The following is a 21,489-nucleotide window of genomic DNA, read 5'->3' on the forward strand; positions in this document are numbered from 1 at the left end:
TGTCAGTTGCATTGCTGTCTATGCAGGGTCAGAAAGCTCTTGGATTTCATCAAAAAATATCTTAATTTGTGTTCCGAAGATGAACGAAGGTCTCACAGGCTCGGAACGACATGAGGGTGAGTAATTAATGACAGAATTGAACATCTTTGGATGAACTATCCCTTTAAAATTTCACCAAGTCATGATATGTCTATGTTTTGGTCAAGGATGTCTATATCGCAGGCTGACTGGTATGCATCGAGTTTGAGGTAAGTTCAACTGTTTGTGTATAGTAAATCAAAAAAAAAAAAAAAGACAGAGAGAGCCCACTGAAAATTTTTAGGTGAAAGGAAATTACTCCGCGCACCTTTAAAGGTTTCTATTCCTGTGTTTTTTCTTAGGCGCTCAGGTGTGGGTCTCCGCAGATATTCTGAGCTCGTGGAATGAAGCGCATGGCCAGGCAGTCGGGATCCTCTTCTATGGGCTGCATGGAGAGGTTGTTGGTCTGCTTGATGGTGCTGACGGTGCAACCGTGACGAGGACAAACCGTGAACCTCGACAACAGGGTCACCAGGATGGCCTTCGTCATCACCATGGCGATGTGCTTCCCGACGCAGGCCCGTGGGCCGCAGCCAAACGGCTGGAAGTAACGACTGGGAACCTGAGAGGGAAGCGGGCACCATTACACTATTACAGTGGTAAAATGATGATAGCGGATGGTAATGCACTACCATAGTGGTTATTTCAAAGAATGTTATGGTATTTACATGGTGCACATCATAATGATACTATATGATACCATATTCATATGAAGGCTCATGACATCACAAGGTATAAGGTATACCATATTATCACTATGGTATGTTCAAAAAAACGTGATATTGAAATGGTATATACACAAAAACATGGTATTACCAGACCGTGTCCAAAAACATAGTAATACCACAGTATTTTTTCCTATTTCCATTTAGAAATGCTAATTCTCTAGTGTAACAGTTCAATATTGATTATTCAGTTATTGGGTAGATTTATAATATATTTGTAAATTTGTAAAAGACTGAATAATTGATATAAAATCTACAGAAATACCAATTTATGAGTCATACAGGTTTGTATGGCCTTTTTGATCTTATATGTCTGATTGTCCCAGTACATAGAGTGATCTCAAAGTTTGAATTAATTGGGTTTTTTTTAAATAATACGGTATTAGAAGTCCCAGTACCATGTCCAGAAACACTGTAATACCACAGTACTTTTTTGAAAGTGTGAGAATTCACTCGCATTTCCTCTTTTTATCCAGAAAATGCAAATTTTCTAGTTTAACAGGTCAATAGTGATTATTCAGTTATTGGGAAGTTGTATAAAATATTTGAAAATTTGTAAAAGAATATGAACAACTGGTAAAAAATTTACCAATTTATGAGTCAGAAAAACTTTAAATCCAGGTTTGTATGGTTTTATTTGATCTTACGTGTCTGATTGTCCCAGTACTTACAGTGTTCTCAAAGTTCTCCAAGTTGAATTCGTTGGGTTTTTGGAAGAACTCAGACTTGTGCATGCGTCCGATGTTCAGGATGAGGTTCGTCCCCTTCGCCACTCGGTAGCCATCGATGTAGTCGTCCTCCAGAGCCCGTCTCATGATGAAGTCCACCACTGGATGGAACCTCAAAGACTCTTTGATAAAGCGCTCTAGAACGTTCAGGTTCTGCAGGTCAGCCGACTCTACATCCCGCTCGCCTGAGAGGACAAGAAAGACATCTTTTTGCATGCAAAAGGTAATGGGAAATTGAGTTAAACCAGTTTCTGATGGTTTCTAGCCAGTCCTTCTTGGACAGTGGACCAGCCAATGGTCCACTCAATTTCTAACTCAATAACTCAATTTCCCATTACCTTTTTGGTCAATCTAGACCAATCACTTGGTCTAGATTGGACTACTAGTTGTTGGGGCCAAGACTGACCTGGTAGACCATCTTAGTCATGGCCGATTAGAGCTGGTAAGCCACCTTTACAAACTAGCTACCATGCTCCTATCACCATGTTGACCACCTTAAAGATTAACCATATAGTTTCAGATGTTAAAAGTTGTCTTGTAAATGTTTAACCATACCTATCTGAGATTGTATCTCCTGTACGATCTGCTCCTCCACGACGGAGTTCTGCTTCAGCAGGAGAAGCATGAAGAACAGACTGATGGAAAGGGTGTCTGGAGCGGCGATCACCATCTCCAGCACACACTGCCTCACGTCGTCCGCAGACAGCTCATCGTGGTTCTACAGACACGTGCAGTAAGTTAACATGTTGTGTTGCTTTAATACAGGAGATGGCACATAAATAGAGTAAGTGTTCAACACACCTGAGCAAATATCAGCTCTGTTGCGAAATCCGTCTCATCCAGCTTCTCCATGTTATTGATGGCCTGTCGCTTTTGCTCCACAAGCTTTCCCATTTCATCCTGCAGCTCTTTTCTGCAAGAAAACACTTCTTTAACGGTGTTTATAGAGCTTTTAGTGATTTCTGAATTTATGCCACTAAATTAGACTTCACCAATCAAATTAGAGGTAATTTGCATAATCCTTAAAGGTACAGTGGCAAAAATGGCTTTTACTTCTACACGTCAAAGAGAGTCATTTTGTTATTAGTACAAAAAACCTTGACACCATACAGTACATACAAATGATAAAGTCTGAGGTGGACTCACGCTGCCAGGTGGTATTTTTTGTACACAAAGTTTAGTCTGAAGAAAACGTCTGGCTGTATGAGAACCGCCTGCCAGGTACTGAAATACCGGTGGATCTTTATCAGCAAGTCTTTCTCTGTATTGAACAAGCATAACGAAAGATGATTGTATGCTTACTGTGAAAAATTCTAATTTATAACTGCCTTTCAAGGTCATTTATATTTTATCGGAAGCAGTGTTGGGGGGACACATTACAAGTACCATGCGTTACGTAATCAGATTACTTTTTTCAAGTAACTAGTAACATTTTCAAATTTAGTTTTTCAAATAAGTTTTCCCATTTACTCATTGACACGTCCTTCAGCCTGATGGTTATTCATTTCACTTTAGGTGTGAAAAGGCCTTTACAGTTGCCAAAAATATAACTTTTGGGTTATTCTTTACTAAAAAAACAAACAAGCAAGTCCAGCCCAGGTGACAGAAAGTAATGCCATAAATGCATGTAATTCCATAAAAAGTAACTAAGTGACACAATTATTTACTTTTTATGGAGTGACACAATATTGTAATGTATTACTTTTAAAAGTAACTTTCCCCAACACCCATCAGAAGTACTAAAAATGAGAGTTTTACAGCCTTTTCCTTTGTTAATATATATAATCGAATCAATCAGATCAAAAGAACCATATATTTTTAAGAGTGCTTGTATTTCAGTCTGACCATTGAGAGGGATTCTTAGGAAGAGTCTATTGGAAACATCGACAACGATACAGCGCAGAAGATTGAGTACATCCACATGTCCCGAGTGGTCTGTGAACTCCTGCAGGACGTTAAGCTGTTTGTTGGTCGCGCTGACACACACATCTACTGATTTCTGGAGACCCGGACCTGTAAGAGCTAGAGTACACACACACATAAACAATAGATTCTGATGAATGTGTGTATGAACTGTTCTGAGACCAGTTTCAGTGAATAACACCCACCTTTGGTGAAATATGTTCTCACTTTCTTCCACAATTCGATGTTGCTGTTGAAGATAATGCCTTGTTCAAACATACCAATGCACTGCAGACCTTTTTTACTGGCAAACCTCCCAGTGTAATTATTGCTCTTCAGAACATGATACACGGCAGATGACCTGAAACAGTTTTACATTTTTCACACTAAAAATGGTGCCCTCAGGTGTTGCATTCCTCATTTGAGGCAACACTTAGTAACATAATTAGGTTGTATGGACTTGAGTAGCAGACTGTGCTAATAAAAATCATGTTTTGGCCTTATAGGGGGCGCTCTTGAGCACCTTTTTGAACCATGAAATTACTTGATCTGCAACAGCTATTCAGTCAAATTGATAATAACAACAACAAATTTCATTATCAGTTAAGATGCGATGACATTGACGGTTGTTCAACAATTTTTCACGGAAGAAATCCAGTAGAAATCAATTTTAATTGGGATTTTTCCATAAGAGCGAAAAAATCATTTGCAGAGAACCTCCATTGTTGACTAGTTGTTTTAAAGTTTTAAAATGTATACATTTGTAAATCAATTACTTTTGAAACAATTTAGTTCAAGTGGCTGTTTTTTAACGTTAATTTGAATTTTAATGAATACTTTTGTATTTTGAATTCAGTTGTGAATATTCTGGAACAAGTGGTAACATTTAAAGGGATAGTTCACCCAAAAATGAAAATCTGATGTTTATCTGCTTACCCCCCAGGGCATCCAAGATGTAGGTGACTTTGTCTCTTCAGTAGAACACAAACGAAGATTTTTAACTCAAACCGTTGCAGTCTGTCAGTCTTGTGTATGAACGGAAGTGTAAAAAAAAAAACATACACAAACAAAACCAAATTAAACCCTGCGTTTGTGTTCTACTGAAGAAACAAAATCACCTATATATTGGATGCCCTGGGGGTAAGCAGATAAACATCAGATTTTCATTTTTGGGTGAACTATTCCTTTAAAAATGTTAGACAAACACATTAAAACATTTTAGAAAAAAGTTCCATGAACAATGTAGAAATAATATTTTTGTGCTAACATTTTGAGAATATCATTCAAAACCAGATCACTTTGAACAATTATTACTGGAAGAACATTTGTTCATAACATTGTGAGAACCTTGCCAGAACATTCTGAGAATGTTCCCTTTTAGCTGAGTGAATGACGTTTATGTTTTTGAGAACTTACTTGCTAAGTATAAAGGTATCTTCTCCGTTGATCCAGACCCGAGCAATGCTGCCATATTTTTCGTTGTAGTAGTTGCATGCGGAGCCGATCCCCATCCACAGGAACCTGCTGTAGCTCATAATCGGGCCGAGACCCAACCACCAACCCGGACCTGAAAAACATGACATCACAACCAGCATGACCAGTCGGTAGGTTGTTCCCAGTAAATCTGATTGGTTTTAACTCACCTGGGACAGCTGATTGGTTCCTCCAATTCTTGGCTGTAAATATTCTGTGCAGCAGAATCAGCAGTAACGTCCCTGTCAATGCCAGCAACGTTCCCTGCACCGCTGCGGCGATGTTTACCGTGCCCTTGACCACCTGCTCCATCATCACATCATCTGCAGACACACCCTGTGCACCTAAATATGATGAAGTACCTTAAAATGTTGGAATCGGCACTGTAGCACTGCAATAGAGTTTGCTGTTAGCAGGGGCGTAGCCATCATTTCAGAAGTGGGGGACAGAAATGTTATATATATATATATATAACATTACAACATAACATTTCTGTAATCTATATAACCTACCAGTCAACAGTTTTTGAACAGTAAGATTTTTAAAGTAAATTTTTTCAGGATTCTTTGATGAATAGAAGGATGCAAAGATCAGCATGTATGTGAAATAAAAACCTTTTGTAACATTATACACTATACCATTCAAAAGCTTAGAGTCAGTACATTTTTTTTTTTTTGGAAAAGAAATTATAGAAATGAACACTTTTATTTAGCAAGGATGCTTTAAATTGATCAAAAGTGATGATAAAGACATTTAAAACTTTTACTGTTTTGCTGTACTTTGGATCAAATAAATGCAGCCTTGGTGAACAGAAGAGACTTCTTTAAAAAACATTAAAAATCTTACTGTTCAAAAACTTTTGACTGGTAGTAGTGTATAGGCAACTTTCATTTTTCTCTAATTTCTAGCTTTTAATTGGCTTAAAAATCAGACAATAACCAATAATAATGATTTGTTTATATACTACAAACACTTTTTTTTTATCACATAAGGCAGAATAGTTTCTATACTGTAATAAATGCTATGTCAATTAGCACTGCATTGTTCATATACTTTATTTATTACCTGCAGATTACTTGACAAATTTATTACCTGGAGATGACTTGACAAACACAAATAAACCATATATTGTCGCAATCGTATGTTAAATGTCTTCATGTTTCCAAACGTTTCTGTTTTTCTGTGAATACAACATACATACATTTCATACAGGGATAGCTGGATGCTTTTGTCCATATTAGGAATTTCCTTGTATGACTTTCTGCTCGAGGACGCCTTCCTGCTTCGAGTATGAATGAAACATACACTGCACGGAGTGTTTGGCGCTCCACGATGTTCATCTGGCCTTATTCTGGGTCCGAATAAAACATCAGATCATGCACAGACAGACTCTCTTTGAATTTAAATATATATTTATTTACACCGGCTCTTGAAAACCTCTATGCGAACACACTTGCCCGAAAAAGTGCGGGGGACGAATTTATGTGATATTAAAAGTGGGGGGACACGTCCCCCGCGTAATCTACGCCCCTGATTTTAACCCATGTACCCTAAAGAAAATTTGGTGTTCAAAAAATTATCGCTGGTAAATTTCACAAATAATTACAAAGGATCGGCATGTTAAACATACAATTTTGAAGTGGAAAGACTGAAATAGTATTTTCTTGTAAAACATACTCTAGTAATTGAATCTAGTAATCTAAATCATTTTTTGCAGTGTAGACAAATAAACCATATATTGTCGCAATCGTATGTTAAATGTCTTCATGTTTCCAAACGTTTCTGTTTTTCTGTGAATACAACATACATACATTTCATACAGGGATAGCTGGATGCTTTTGTCCATATTAGGAATTTCCTTGTATGACTTTCTGCTCGAGGACGCCTTCCTGCTTCGAGTATGAATGAAACATACACTGCACGGAGTGTTTGGCGCTCCACGATGTTCATCTGGCCTTATTCTGGGTCCGAATAAAACATCAGATCATGCACAGACAGACTCTCTTTGAATTTAAATATATATTTATTTACACCGGCTCTTGAAAACCTCTATGCGAACACACTTGCCCGAAAAAGTGCGGGGGACGAATTTATGTGATATTAAAAGTGGGGGGGACACGTCCCCCACGTAATCTAGGCCCATGGCTGTTAGCATTTTGCTAAGCTAATGATGTAAAAATGAATGGCACATTTTTGGGGGAAATATGCTATTCTTGACTATATTAAACTATTTTTTATTGATACCGAATGAAGTATAATTATAAAATCTAAATTTCTCTTGCTTTATCTGCCAACTTGTATTTATTTTTTCACAGAGCTTGTCATGGTGCCATCTAGGGATGTTCTCTCCACAAAATAATTTGGCCAAAACATGGTATGTTGGGTATTTTAGTTTTATTCATTTGAAATATCTAATTTGCACGTGAACATACCCAGACTTAGCAGGTCATTATCACGAACTAAAACTAAAACCATAAAAAATGTTATCTGAAACATAATGAAAGTTAACTATGGAAGCTTGTTTCTGCCACTGGTCTTTTCGGTCATACAAGATTTACACATGGATATTTATTAAAAGGTGAAGAACAACCATCATGCCTCACTTGCCAAACTAAAATGACTGTGAAACATATTTTATTGGATTGTACTGTTTTTAATGTAAATAGACAACGGTTTTATTCAGAGGTGTGTCTAACTGATTTATTTAAAATTAGAATATAGAATTAGAATTTTTGTCTAGTGTACATCTGAAATGTCTTTTATAACCTTTTGTTAATTGCACACCTTGTATAATTTATTCAGAGATTCCCATGAAAATAGCCTTGAAGCTGGCATGGCGCTAAAAAGTGAATGAATAAATAAATGTATGCCACTGAATTAAAAAAATTATAATAATATCAAGATATAAACTCGAGTTATAAAGTCGGATTTGCGGGATATATACTGTGAGAAAATAAAATTGTGAGAAAATGTCAGAACTGTGAGATAAAAACTCGCAATTCTGATTTTTTCTCTCGCAATTGCAAGTTTATATCTCACAAGTATGATTTTATAACTCACAACTACAAGATGTTTCCACGCAATTGCAAGGAAAAGTCAGAATTGTGAGATAAAATGTCGCAATGACCTTTTTTTTTTTATTCAGTGGCAGAAATGGGCTTCCATATAGTTAACTGAAAGTAGGCTATAAAAATAAAATGTAATTCAAAATATTAACAAAACAGTAGTTTATCAGTCATACTAAAATAACAGTGGTAAAGACATATTGCTCCTTGTTTGACATCAATGATACTGAATGATATTCTGATAGTGAAGAATGATAGTCTTTTGTCATATGGCTTGTATGGACTATGTTTGTGATAATTTTGTGATGATTTTTTAAAACTTGACATGCTACATGTTTTCACATTCTGCTAAATATCTACAAAGAAGAAAGTCATGCAGTTGTGGAACAACAAAGTAAACAGTCAACTGTTTCAAAAAGTCATTATATTTATATGAACCATATGAATATGTAAACGTTATTTTGATTTTATTTCAGAGAAACTATCAGTCCAGCTGATTAATTACAGCTCAGCCTAATGAATTAGCATCGACTGAATGAATTGACGTCCACTGGAGTAATATAACAAACACACTCACCTCTTTAGATCTGCATCTGCTTCATTTTTAAATGTGCTGTTCAGTAGCTCAGACTTGCCGTTTACATGCTCCCATCATTCTGAAGTTCATTAGCTGATGTTTTAGCCCAATATATAGTTTCCCCCTTTTTTTTAAAAAGTGCTTTAAAATCCCCGTTGCCATGATACGGCCATTTTCCTTGTAAAGTGTCATTGAAATCCCAAAGCAGAACAGACCAGAACAATGAAACAATGATGGACCAAAGTAGAGCAGGCTTTCATACTTTCCAGAAAAAACAAAACACATAAAATGGTCAGTGTGGGATGCTGTTAGCTCTTAAATGCGAAACACATTTTATCCCCCTCTTGTTATTTTTCAGGAGTTTATTGACCTTTGTCTTGGTTCCAAATCCGCTGTCATTCATTCTCTGAAGGGCCTTTAATAAAGACGGGTCAGACTGACCCAGAACTGCAGGAGTGAATGAGCTTTTATCTACCAAAGAAGTGAAGGGGGGAAACAATGTTGCCTAAGAAATTTGAGCGTTCATTCCACTTCCTAAAGCACACATAATACATTTTGTTATGCTGTCTACTTTCAGTGACACGTTAATTGAAGACTCTTATGTAATGTTTTGTATAAAATTACTTAATTTTTGATTAGTTACAATGTATTTTTTTTGTGTATAGTCTATTTCACTGTTGTTATGTGGAAAGTTCAGATATGTTCAGACATTTATTGTGCAAACGATAGGAAAAGGTAGTAGCCTAACTGAGGTAGACCTTCAATAAAAAGTTTCTAAAATAACTAGAATGGTAGAATCAGCCATATATTTGGAAGCTGCTTAGAAATGCAAGTGCATGAATTTAACACTGTCGCCGCGGGTTGGTTTTCATGTCCACGGGTTGAAGCGACCCCAATAACGTGCTATTTAGCCCCTGGAATGTGAATTTTACATTCTAGTTAGTTAGTAGTCTAGGGCTAGTTTTGTTGTGTGAAACCTGGCAACCCTGTCTGTCAAGCAGGTAAAGTTATTATTGCTAACATAGCGGACTTATAGAAAAATACATTGGCATCATCTCTATTAAAGAGAAAATAATCACTTCATCCGATGTTTAAGTGAATAAAATAGCCTTGACAGCCTTACTTACTGGAGTTCCACAACTATTGACTTTGTTCTCTCTCACCACACTTGTGTGTGTGTGTGTGTGTGTAGGTGATGTAAAAAACGAGGAAAGCAGGCTTTTTTTTTTGGACCAAAGCACTGTGAGGCAAGGGAGGGGGAGACTCAAAATGTTTCTAAACATAAAATGCATTTTTGTCCCGTTTGCGTTGCTTTACTATACTTACACAATTATTTGCAGTATAACACATTGTTATTTACAATACACAGCCTGGTTTTTAATCATATTCTTATGGGGGACAACCCTCAGATAAGGGGGGGTCCCCCCGGGATTTCCGCCTATGGAAGGTGTTATGTGGCATCAAGAGAAAAAGCAGAATTGAAATTAAAACATTTATCTGCCTGTTTTCTGGCTTAAAGGTGGCTTACAAAAAAGTATTCTCTTAGCTTCGTAACATTACAGTTGAACCACTGATGTCACACGGACTACAGCAGTGGCTCAACTTCAGTTTTGCAAAGCTACGAATACTTTTTGAGCACAAAGAAAACAAAAATAACATAATTTATTCAACAATTCTTCTCCCCCGAGTTACGTCTTCCGCCATTTTAGAGTATCACAACACATACGCAGTTATGCACGCTTTCCCCTAAGCATAAACAACGCTGATTACGCAGATTATGTTCATGCGCACGCTTTCTCCTCCGAACGTAAACAACACTGATTACGTCGATTACACTCTTGGGTTGGCTACTCTCCAAAATGGCAAAATAGAGTTATTTATATTTTAATATTATATTACGTTATATTATTTTATGAACAAATTTAAATTAACACATAAAATATTTGTTTCCTGAGATTTGATGTAATTTTGCGTCATAATTATGTAATAATGTCATCTTGCAATGTCATTTAGCAACTTTTAGCAACAAATCGACCTTCCTTTAGTAACTTCCCCTGAAAATTAGTTGGCAACACTGAACGGTTTACTGACTGATATGGTGTTTCAATGACTTCAACACATCTCTTCTCTTCTTCAAACATTTGATCGCATTAGAAACATTGATTTACTCATTAAATTAGTTGGTTTGTGCAGATTAAAAGGCAGTAGGTTTGTTGATTAATTTTTTACTATCGATCACTTTTGAAGTATAGGTAAATCTAGTCAATAGTCATTTACTCTAATGGTGTGTGAGAATTGAGAACAATGAGAGTATTGTGACTGAGAAATATGAGCCAGGTGAATTCACCCGTTTACTGTTACTGTTACCCGCTTTCTTAAATTAATACCTTTTTTAATATGTGGAAGAGCTGTGGTGTTTTTCACAAAGGGAAGTTGGTCGTAAGGCCTTTATCTGTATAATGAGGGTATTACTATATAATGAATGTAGATTTTAACCGAAAGAATGTTCTTCCAGACAAAAATAGTATTTTTCATAAATATCACATGGGACAAGTTGTCACACACCTCGTTCTCCTTTGTTTATCTTAAACTAGGGAATCTTAATTATATATCTTTTTTATGATTTTTATGAAAATACAGAGAGTTTAATGGACTCTTTTTATCATAGGGCTATGTGAGCTGCATTTGTAATGTTCTGTTAGTTTGTGATGTTGTTCTTCTGTATTAGTGATGTTGTTGTGTTGGTTTGTGTGCCTCAGTGCCTCTGAAGAGCATCTCAGTGGAGGTTCTGGTTCAGGATCCCTTCATGTGTTTATCTGGATGTGTGAGCAGAGCGGTTTTTTTTTTCAGGTTCTCTGATGAGGGACCCAGTGGTCATGATAAGTTTGTTCCCAGAGGAAGTGATGTCACCATTAGCATCTCCAGGTGAGTTTGTTTTTGTGATTGACAGATCAGGCAGTATGGAAGACATGATGAATCAAGGTAAAGGAGCACAAATGTAGAAAGTGCAAAGGTAAGATTTAATTAGTGCTTTTGCTCTGTTGATGTATATTCAGATGAGACACACTTGAATATCTGTCCATGTCTCTCTGTAGGACACTCTGCTGTTACTGTTGAAGAGTCTACCCATGGGGTGCTACTTCAATATGTATGGATTTGGCTCTAATTTTGAGTCCTTCTTCCCATTAGTGTCTAGATCTTCATTCATAGATACTCAGTTTTGAAATGTGTCAGTGGAGATGAGATGTTTATTTGTGTCACTGCAGTCAGAGTGTTGAGTACAATCAGGACACAATGGATCAGGCTCTGAAGAGAGTGAAGGAAATGCAAGCGGACATGGGCGGCACAGAGATATTACAGCCTCTAAAACACATCTACAGTCAGCCCTGTTACCCACATCACCCCAGACAGGTACGACACCTCAATGTGCACCTGACTTATTTACTGTAATTAATGACATTATGTACAGCTTGTCTTAACAGGAAGTGAGTCGTTGTCAAACTTCAAAACTTCTTTGAACACACATACACATTACACAGAAGTAGAGTGACAGATAAAGGAAACAGTAATTTTAGAGAAAAATATTTAGTGGTCGAACAACGTAAATTGTAAAGGCCAGTGTTGATATCTTAGAGAGCAGGGTGGCTGATATAAAAGCCAATATATGAGTGGGTAAATTCTTTAAAATATCTAAAAACAGAATATTTAAAGCTTTGATCAAGTGGTTTGGCTTGAAGTCTGGCAACCTGTAAACTATAGTCTACCCATTCTGGTATAAATTATTGCTTTATCTTCACTGATGGAGAGGTGGGAAACACTAAAGAGGTGCTGGATCTGGTGAAAAGTCACGCTCACTCTCACAGGTAAAGGTCTGCTGGGTTTGATCTGTCCATCATTCATATCTTCATCACTAACAGTAACAGAGTTTATCGTGTCTTCAGGTGTTTCTCATTGGGGATTGGTGAGGGTGCGAGTGCCGCCCTCATCACAGGAATGGCCAGGGAGGGATCTGGTCACGCTCAGTTCATCACAGACACCGACCGCATGCAGCCCAAAGTAAAGCTCTCCACTGGATTTCACAGGCACAAATGTTTCCTAGTCAAATGTCTCAATGGTTTCTCTTTCTCTTCAAACTATATCAGGTGATGCAGTCGCTCAGGTTTGCGCTGCAGCCCGCTGTGCTTAATATTTCTGTGGATTGGACCCTTCCAGATGAAGTTACTGTTGACGCACTGTCTCCACCCATCAATGTGCTGTTCCAGGGTCCAAGGACACTCATTTATGCCCAACTTAAAGGAGAGGTGAAATTATTTAGCACGTGTTTCTTTAATGAGAATTAAAAACCAGTGTCTTTCATTTCGATTATTAAAATCTGCCTTTTCTCTTTCATAGAGTTCAGGAGGCTCTGAGGGAACAGTGACAGTCAAATACAGTCTTAAAGATCAACCAGTAACAAACCAGCTCCACTTCTGCCTCAAACCAACTGAGAAAACAGAGTAACACACACAAACACACATAGAAACACATTGAATTGGAATGACATCAACTTTTTGCTTTTCTAATCCAACAAATTTCCTCCATGTTTCTGCAGGTTGTCTATTCACCGGCTGGTGGCTCGGACCCTGATCCGTTCTCTGGAGCAGAAGGAGAGGTCAGGTGCTGCAGATGTTGAGGGCATCAGGAGCAGGATGGTGGAGCTCAGTGTTCAGGCAGGAGTGAGCTGTGTTCATACAGCCTTCATTGCTGTTAATAAAGACAGCAGACAGACTGTGAAAGGACCGCTGGTGAAGAGAAGAGTACGGACACGCGGTTAGTGCTTTCACTGTGAACTTTTGAAAACAAATTCCTCAGATATAAACTGTATATAGAAAATCCCAGGATGCCAGTATGTGGCAGTGGCTTTTGCATGATGAGCACCAATCGCATTTTCTTCAATTGACCTATAATAACAGTATCTTAAAGGTGGGGTAAGTGATTTCTGGTAGCCAATGTTGATATTTCAAATCTGTGGAAATGAATGTGTCTTTATCATAGCTGAAGGGAACGACAATACGATTGCAGATGAACAAACAAGCGAACATGACACACGAGCATATTCAAGTAAAAGCCAGCATATATTAGTTCTGTGAAACAAAGCAAAACCAATGTTACTCACCTATCGAGAAGAAACAAAGCAAAACAACCTCGGCGTCTGATCGCAGGCCTTCCCGCTCCTTGAGTTCTCGCCAGTGCACGGGTCCTACTTCTTGCCTTATCGTAAGCCACCTTTTCTTCCGAAGATGTATTCCTCTTTTGTTTTTTTTATCCGCCATCTCTATCTTTCTGTCATCGCTGGGCTCGGCTAATGTCCGTCCTGTGCACTGAGTGCCCTCTCGTCCCCATTATAAGTAGACACGCCCCTTACTGCTGATTGGTTACAAGTTTGTTTTGGTACTCGGCCTGAATCAGTTTTCTAAAGCGTTTTTGAAAAAATACATACTCCACCTTCTGGTCAATGTCAATATCCCGTGGGATAACTCAGCATTTGGGAAAGAAAACAGAAACAAAACAAATTAAATTCAAACAACCTCAATTCACACTTTCATGCCAATCTGTGAAACAACAAAATTACCCCCACTCAAAATAAATAACCAGAACCACAATCCACACAATACACAAACAAGAAGAAATAAACCAATAAAGTAAACCCTCCCAGCAGATAATAACCCTTGTTGGTTATAAGGGAATTGACAACAGATAATCAAAGTTGGCAGTAACCACGCACAGTACTCAAGAACACAGTACTCGCTCAAACACACACACACTCGTACAGAAAACACTCACACAAACACACTATTCATTTACTACAATGCGTGTGCACTTGAAGGAAGCCCAACCAACTCTCCACAGCGATGCACCATGGATCACAGTACCAAACCACCACACAGCGGCAAAACAGCAGCGAACAGATTTCTGCAGCGCATCGACGGGTCCTCGGCAAAGGTGGTAAACGACCCACCAATCCTGCCTGGATCACGCTAAATAAATGAGCCACCGTTAATAGACGCCACTACTAAAAAAATAATGCGGCATCATCAGTCAATATAATAACATACCCTAAAATGTGCTGATACGATTGAACACCCTCAGGCCCACGCCCAGAGTTAGAAAAGGATTTCAGCTTTATACAGGTCTGCATATCAGGTTGCTCTTGCGACACAAGAACATGCAGCCTGCATACCATGCTGGAGGAAAACGGAAGTAAAAGGAAATCCGCCTGTGAGCTTAACTTCCGCTCAGCTCCATCCACCCAAAGCAGGACCATCCCACTACTGCAAGAATGTGTTTGTGGTGTTTGCTGAGACAGCTGTCATGATATAACATCAGTTCAGTTACATTCACTGGAAATGACTGAGTGCCAAAAACAGCTCTTGTAACTCTTTTTATGGGTCCATTGACAAACAAAACAATACAAAAGCAAATAAAGGCTTTTGGCCTTTAAGATTACAATAAAATAGTTTGGCTGAAAATATCCATATTAATTCATCCCTATTCCAAAGCTTTTCTTGTTTGTGAGTTCTGTTGGATGTGTCTGTTCTTGGCTGTTTCTCCAGATCTGAGTCTGTTCTGACCTTTGCTTTCTGCTCCACCAGAGCGCGGTATGCTAATGTATAGGTCAATGAGGGGTAGGTGCACCTCAATGTAAAATTAGTTTAATGAAAGAGTGAATTATGCAGTGTTTGTGAAGAAATTATTGTTGATTAAGACATTTGGTCCTCGCAAACCTAGGGAATCCTGGACCTCACTAACTGCCAAACATGAGATGAGATTGATACAATGGTTGTGTTCAGAACTGAATTCTAGTTCACTTACTCACCACACACTGAATATACACTGTATACTACTTATTATTCTTTAAAAATAGTATGTGAATGGTATTTTCCATGCTGAATGACTCAAAGTAGTATGCTACATTAAGTTGAAGCATACTGCTTCACACAGTTTAGTACATTTGAGGTGTTGATTTGATCTCTTTAAGAAATTATTCTTTTCTACACAAGAAACACATGAGTCTGTTCCAAAGTTTTTCTTGTTTATAGTTCTGTTGGATGTGTCTGTTCTTGGCTGTTTCTCCAGATCTGAATCTGTTCTGACTTTTGGTTTTTCTGCCTGTAGCTGAGAGGGACAAAATACGTAGCCTGTTACTGCCAGGTAAATGCACCTCAATGTAATAGTTTTGTGAAGTATGATTTAATGCAATGATTGTTTTTTTTTCATGGCATATTTGATGGTACGTTCACTGGAAATGAATGAGCGCTAAAAATCACAACTTTTTGGTTTGACAAACAAAACAAATAAAGGATTTTGGCTATTAGGATTATAGCAAAGTAGTTTTCAGCCAAATATGTCCATATCGTCCCTAAACCAAAGCTTTTCTTGTTTATAGTTCTGTTGGATGTGTCTGTTCTTGGCTGTTTCTCCAGATCTGAATCTGTTCTGACCTTTGCTTTCTCTGTCTGTAGATGCACGAACTGCTCAGCCAGAGACCTCTGTACGTTCTAAGCGTAGGTCACTGCACCTCAATGTATTATTAGTTATGTGAAAGAGTGAAGTATGTGACGTTTGAAGAAATGATTGTTGATTATGATTATTTTTTCTGTACTGTTTTCTTTCAGTGTGATTGTTAATCTTTTTAAAACTAATCTTTACAGAAAACAAAAGAATGGTTACGTTCATACACAAACATGTTTGAAGTTAAACTTTCAGTAAATTAGAACAGCAACACAATGCTGAGACTACTATTAAAGTAAAAAAGAAGAATCTTCTCACTTTTTTCATGCAATAAAAGGTCAAAAACACCATAAAATAGTCCAGCTTCTTCTGAAGCCATATAATTCGCTTACATTTTTGGAATTTCATAACATGATGTCCCTACATGTCAATATACATGTGATTTAGATAAAGTATGCTAGCTTTTAAAATGATACATTTTACATAAATATTTAAAGGAATATCACTTTGTGATACTTGATATCATATTCTCTCCATTCCACGATGGTCTGTGAAGGAGCATCATCTAGTGGTTCAATTAAAATAGGTATGAAGTCAAAAGGCACTTCCTCTAAGTAAGTTCTATTAAACTTTTTTTCTTGTTTTTCTTACTTATATTTACTCTGCTAACTTCTACTTGCCTTGCCATTGTGGTTCTGTGAGTATGATTGATGTTTTATTTTGTATTTATTTTTTTTATTAATAGTTTGTGATGTTCCCCATTTGTGAAATGCTTTGGGTTGAAGTATCTGCTAAACGACTAAATGAAAACCTTAATTTCAAATATTGTTCTTTATTTCTGATTTGGAGCTTGTAGACCAGGTACCAATGACGGCACCCTCTGTGGCTGCTAAAATGGCTTTTTAATGTCTTGTGCAGCTTTTAACAAGAAACCCTGGGTCTGGACAGACACACTATGGAGCTCGGAGACCAGGGTTGCTGAGACGGGTATCTCTGGGACTGAGATGGTCTTGGGTGCTGACTCTGGCTGGGGCCGTTACATGAACCTCTGAGACTGCAATTATTTGAGGAGCCAAGACCAAGAGCACTGGCACTGAGGAAGATGAGAGGTGAAGACAGAGAGCTCTGGCATTTGGACAGCTGTGGCAGGAACCTCAGGAATGAAGTGGCCATGATGGGAAAAACAAAAAAGGGCAACCAAAAGAAGTATGTACATATATACAATATGTACACATCCCTCCGGAAGCAAGTACCGCCAGACGCAAATACTGCTTCCTCAAGCCAAGGCGCAAGACGCTACACAAGGCTTGCTCGCCCCGCAAGACGCAAAGGCGAGAGGAGGGATGGAAGCGTCTCCCACTGCAGCCCGCAAGACGCAAAGCTGCATGAGAGACGCCAACTGGAGTGGTCTTATGAGACGACCTGAAACAAAACACAAAAAATAACAGGTTTGAGCTTTTGCTTCTTTCTCATGAGGATGTTAATTCTTTATAGCTGATCTTAAAGACAGACAGTTCTTATGATGGTTAGATGGAGGTGGTTTTCCAAATAGGGATTTTTGTTACATTCAGTTCATTTGTTAATATGAGGTATTTTATATTGTTTATAGTGCAATGTACTTACAATGAATATACATTCCGTGTGCTTGGTCTTCGTGACATATTTCAAAGCCACCTGATGAACAAAACAAAAAAAATGAACTTAAGGTACACTAAAAGAGCAAAGGATGAGGATAAGACAGGACAAACATTTTCTAGCTTGATAATGTGTTATTTATATTAACTGACTTTAAGATCATCATCCAAACGTCTGCCTTCGTACACAACACCAAAACCACCTTTCCCCAGCTGATCGCCAATGGTGTAGCGGCTGAAGATGTAGTCTATTAAAAGATAAAACCACATGAACTTTCAAAGTGACAGCAGTGTCTTGTGATGTGTCAAGCTGTATTTAACCTAAAACATATTTCATATGATTACTATTTTAATGACTGTATTTTAATTAATAGAGACTATATTAAATACTTTTATCATATTTTAGTACATACATATAATTTTATTAACATGTAAAGGAATAAATATCTAATCATGGCCTTGATGTAGATTTTGGAATATGTGCTGATGTGTATTTTTGATATTGTGTTTGATGGTATCAATTTTCATAAGATGGATGTGTAATATACCATCACTACTTCTTCCTGCCCATGCCACCTTCCTCTTCTCTCCCTCATCCTGCTGCTGCTCCTCCTCTCCCTGACCTGAGCTGCTCTCTGGAGGCTGTTTTTTGGCAGCTCTGAAGAAAGAGCGCAGCCTCCGCCACCACTTCTTGCTCTTTCTTTTCTCCTTCACTCTCTCTGCCTCCTTCATCTCCTTTGCCTCCTCCTGCTCTCCTCCTTCCTCTTCTCCTACTACTTCTCCTTCCTCTTCTCCTCCTCCTCCTCCTCCTCCTTCCTCTCCTCCTCCTTCCTCTTCTCCTACTCCTCCTCCTCCAGCACCAACAGGGGTCTCATCGCGGGGATGAGGATGTTGAAGCGCCGTGTTGGTGCTGGGTTTTGGGGGTGTACTAAGATGTTGATCGTACACCTCGCCAACCGTCATCGGACTCACTTTAGTACCTCGCTGTCCCATCGCTGTGAAAACTCACTGACCACTACAACAAACCCACAAAGAATGTAAGAATGTCACGCGCTTTATAAACCCCGAGAGTTCTATTCGAACGCGCTCTGTGGCGTCATAAGGCTTTGAGCGTCTCAGAACTTTCTAATGATTGCCGTTCAGTCCTATCCATAAAACATGATAGAAAACAAATCAATAAAATGTTATTGAATTATTTTTAATTCAAATGTAAAACAAATATGTAAATATATAAATTATATATATGTTATGTATGTGTATATATGTATATAATATATATATACAGGTGCATCTCAATAAATTAGAATGTCGCGGAAAAGTTCATTTATTTCAGTAATTCAACTCAAATTGTGAAACTCGTGTATTCAATAAATTCAATGCACACTGAAATAAATGAACTTTTCCCTGACATTCTAATTTATTGAGATGCACCTGTATACGCTTTTATTATTGATAGCAACTGTTGTTAATATTTTTGTCTAAATTCAGTAAACATATTTGGTATAAAACACTAATGCATATGACTTTTAGTTTGGTAACATATCTAATGCAGTGATATTCCTTCATGTGGTTTAAGTGTCCAAATACTGTTTGGCAACTGTATGACAACGCAAATCTCTGGTCAACATGTCTTCATGTCTTTAGTTTTTTAGCTGTCAAGTGTATTTCTCAGGTTGTTTGTTTCTCCAGTAGAGGGCAGCTATTCAACGTGTAATATGTTCAGATTTGATTGCAGTTGGAATCTAACCTCAATTTCGCGTGCAAAAGATATTAAATTAGGAAAAAGTTTTAAAAACTTTAATGGAAGAATCAGTCATATACTTAGGAGCTGCATAATAAATTAGTTTGGCTTAAAAATCTGAGCGGTACTCGCTCCTACACAAACTTAAATTATGTTTGAAACACTGAGGCAAAGTCACCTCATGGTTAATGTTTGTTGTCATTACCAGAGATAGTAATGAAGGGGCTGTGCTGTCTCTACAGGTAGAATCTGAAGGCAAACAAAGGGGTATATTCACACACGAACAAACACACTAACTATCAAACATGACATGAAATTGACGCAATAGTTATACTCGGAATTAAATACTAGTTCACTAGGTCACTACGTACTGATTATACACTGTATACAACCTACTGTTCTTTAAAAAAAAAAAAAGTAAGTTAAAGGCATTATTCCACGCTAAATGATTAAAAATTAATTCATGCTAGATTGTAGTCACATGACCTCATCGTGTTGCATGTGCGTGGGTCTAGTTATCATCTTGGGGGAAAACAGTTTAATGCAAACTTGTGTAAAAGATGTCTTGAGTCAGAGAAGAGATGTTGAAATTTGCAGAGTAATTCTTTCATCACACTGAACATGTTGGATTTACATCATAACCACTACATTTATGACCATCAGCAGGTCAAAGTAATGGCGGTGAATACAAAAACGCATGAACAGAGATACCAAGAAGAAGTGTTGATGACTAGATTTGATTCATACCAGGTTCCAGGACACATTTTTACACATTCCTAGTTCGCATAGACCCTAACAAATCTAACATTCGTGGACATTTAATTTACGATCTATCTCCTTATATTGTGCAGTATTATTGCCAGAAAGCAATAACTAATAGTTTGATATTTGTAAATCTGAATGTGTTTTTCATTGAGCTTCAGGTCAGATCTGTCACTTAATTTTTTTAAACTGTTGCTGCTGCTATATTGAGATTTTAAAAGTCACAAGTAAGTGAATTCCAGTTGGCTTTCCTGTCTTTATATAAGTGTGTGTGTGTGTGTGTGTGTGTGTGTTCAGCTGCTCCTGAGACCCAGAAGGACCCGTCACTGCAGCTGGTTTCTCTGCAAAAGGCGTCAGGCTGCTGGGATCTGGACGCCACACTGGCTGATGTGTTTGGGAAGACGGAGGATGAGCTGACCAATCAGAAACCAGCACAGGTGAGAGATGTGATGAAGTAATAAGACTGATGATTGTGTGCAGTGTCCAGTAACAAATGCAGTGGATGCTGGTTTGTACACAGGTGGATGGGTCAGTATGGGCCACTCTCCTGGCTCTGATCTGGTTATACGGCTGTAAAATAGAGCAGCAGGTGGAGTGGCAGTTTGTGGCCATAAGGGATAGAGAGAGGTAAAGGATCGGCTCTCAGGAAGGTGAGATCTCCATTCCAGACCGCATTCATTCAGTCAGCATTCATCAAGAGACGTTTGAGCAAATATCTTTTGATAAAAAACACTGATGATTTGAGTGTGTGTGTGTTTCAGTGGGAGATCTGTCTCAGTGTGTGTGTGTGGGGAATGTCCTGCTCGGATGTCAGGTGACCAAAGAGACTCTGGGAATTTGAAGACACTGACATCTTCAGTGATGCGTCAGAAGACCAAAGAACAGATACTATTACATTTACTGTTATTTTGCTACTTGTTTAATGTTAAATGATATCACGCTTTCTGCCTAATATTCCTGTGACTTTGCTTCTCTGAGCTTCCCCTCCTCTTGTGCTCCTTGTCTCCCCCCCTCCTCTCTCTGTCTCGCTCCCGCCTCCCGTTTGTGCTTTCTCTCTCTCTCCTCTCTATTGTCTTTACCTCTCTCTATCCCTTATGTTATACACGCATGCGCATATATGTATATCTCCTCATGAGTTCAAATGTTCATATAAGGACAAGGGTCTTCCAGTTGGGGGGTTCACTGAATCCAATCAGAACAGACCCATCTGGATCTAGAGGTGTAGCTGGAAGAAAATCCTTTTGTTTGCCAAATGTATTCCTTTATATGTACTTATTTTTCTCCTTACATTCATATATGATGTAGTAGTGTAT

At 38.1% G+C, this 21,489-nt stretch overlaps 1 protein-coding gene and 1 pseudogene across 2 annotated transcripts; one reads left to right on the top strand and one right to left on the bottom strand.

Annotated features, from left to right (window-relative positions):
• Positions 1-128: 128 nt before the first annotated feature.
• cyp19a1b (cytochrome P450, family 19, subfamily A, polypeptide 1b) lies at positions 129-8,845 on the bottom strand. 2 transcript variants are annotated; one of them, XM_016468944.1, is made up of 10 exons: positions 8,549-8,845; positions 5,077-5,250; positions 4,850-5,000; positions 3,640-3,683; positions 3,377-3,553; positions 2,678-2,792; positions 2,333-2,444; positions 2,087-2,249; positions 1,475-1,716; positions 129-640 (listed from the first exon to the last, which is right to left on the bottom strand). In XM_016468944.1, the coding sequence occupies exons 2-10, from the start codon at positions 5,219-5,221 to the stop codon at positions 377-379; spliced, it is 1,413 nt and encodes a 470-aa protein (XP_016324430.1). In that variant the 5' UTR covers positions 5,222-5,250; positions 8,549-8,845; the 3' UTR covers positions 129-376. The 2 variants fall into 2 exon arrangements, with proteins under 2 accessions (XP_016324430.1, XP_016324429.1); XM_016468943.1 differs by having other exon boundaries at positions 3,640-3,794.
• A 2,622-nt stretch (positions 8,846-11,467) lies between these two features.
• Positions 11,468-21,282, top strand: LOC107674816 (von Willebrand factor A domain-containing protein 5A-like; annotated as a pseudogene).
• The last annotated feature ends 207 nt before the right edge of the window (positions 21,283-21,489 follow it).

The sequence above is a fragment of the Sinocyclocheilus anshuiensis genome, unplaced genomic scaffold (assembly GCF_001515605.1).
Source record: "Sinocyclocheilus anshuiensis isolate Anshui unplaced genomic scaffold, SAMN03320099.WGS_v1.1 scaffold941, whole genome shotgun sequence".
Lineage (NCBI taxonomy): Eukaryota > Metazoa > Chordata > Actinopteri > Cypriniformes > Cyprinidae > Sinocyclocheilus > Sinocyclocheilus anshuiensis.

Excerpts from the sequence above, each read along its gene's own strand:
- cyp19a1b (XM_016468943.1), bottom strand. The coding sequence starts at position 5,221 with ATGATGGAGCAGGTGGTCAAGGGCACGGTAAACATCGCCGCAGCGGTG. Across the intron at positions 5,001-5,076 it reads GAACCAATCAGCTGTCCCAG|GTCCGGGTTGGTGGTTGGGT; the intron begins GTGAGTTAAAAC and ends CATGTTTTTCAG. Across the intron at positions 2,250-2,332 it reads CAGAGCTGATATTTGCTCAG|AACCACGATGAGCTGTCTGC; the intron begins GTGTGTTGAACA and ends ACGTGTCTGTAG.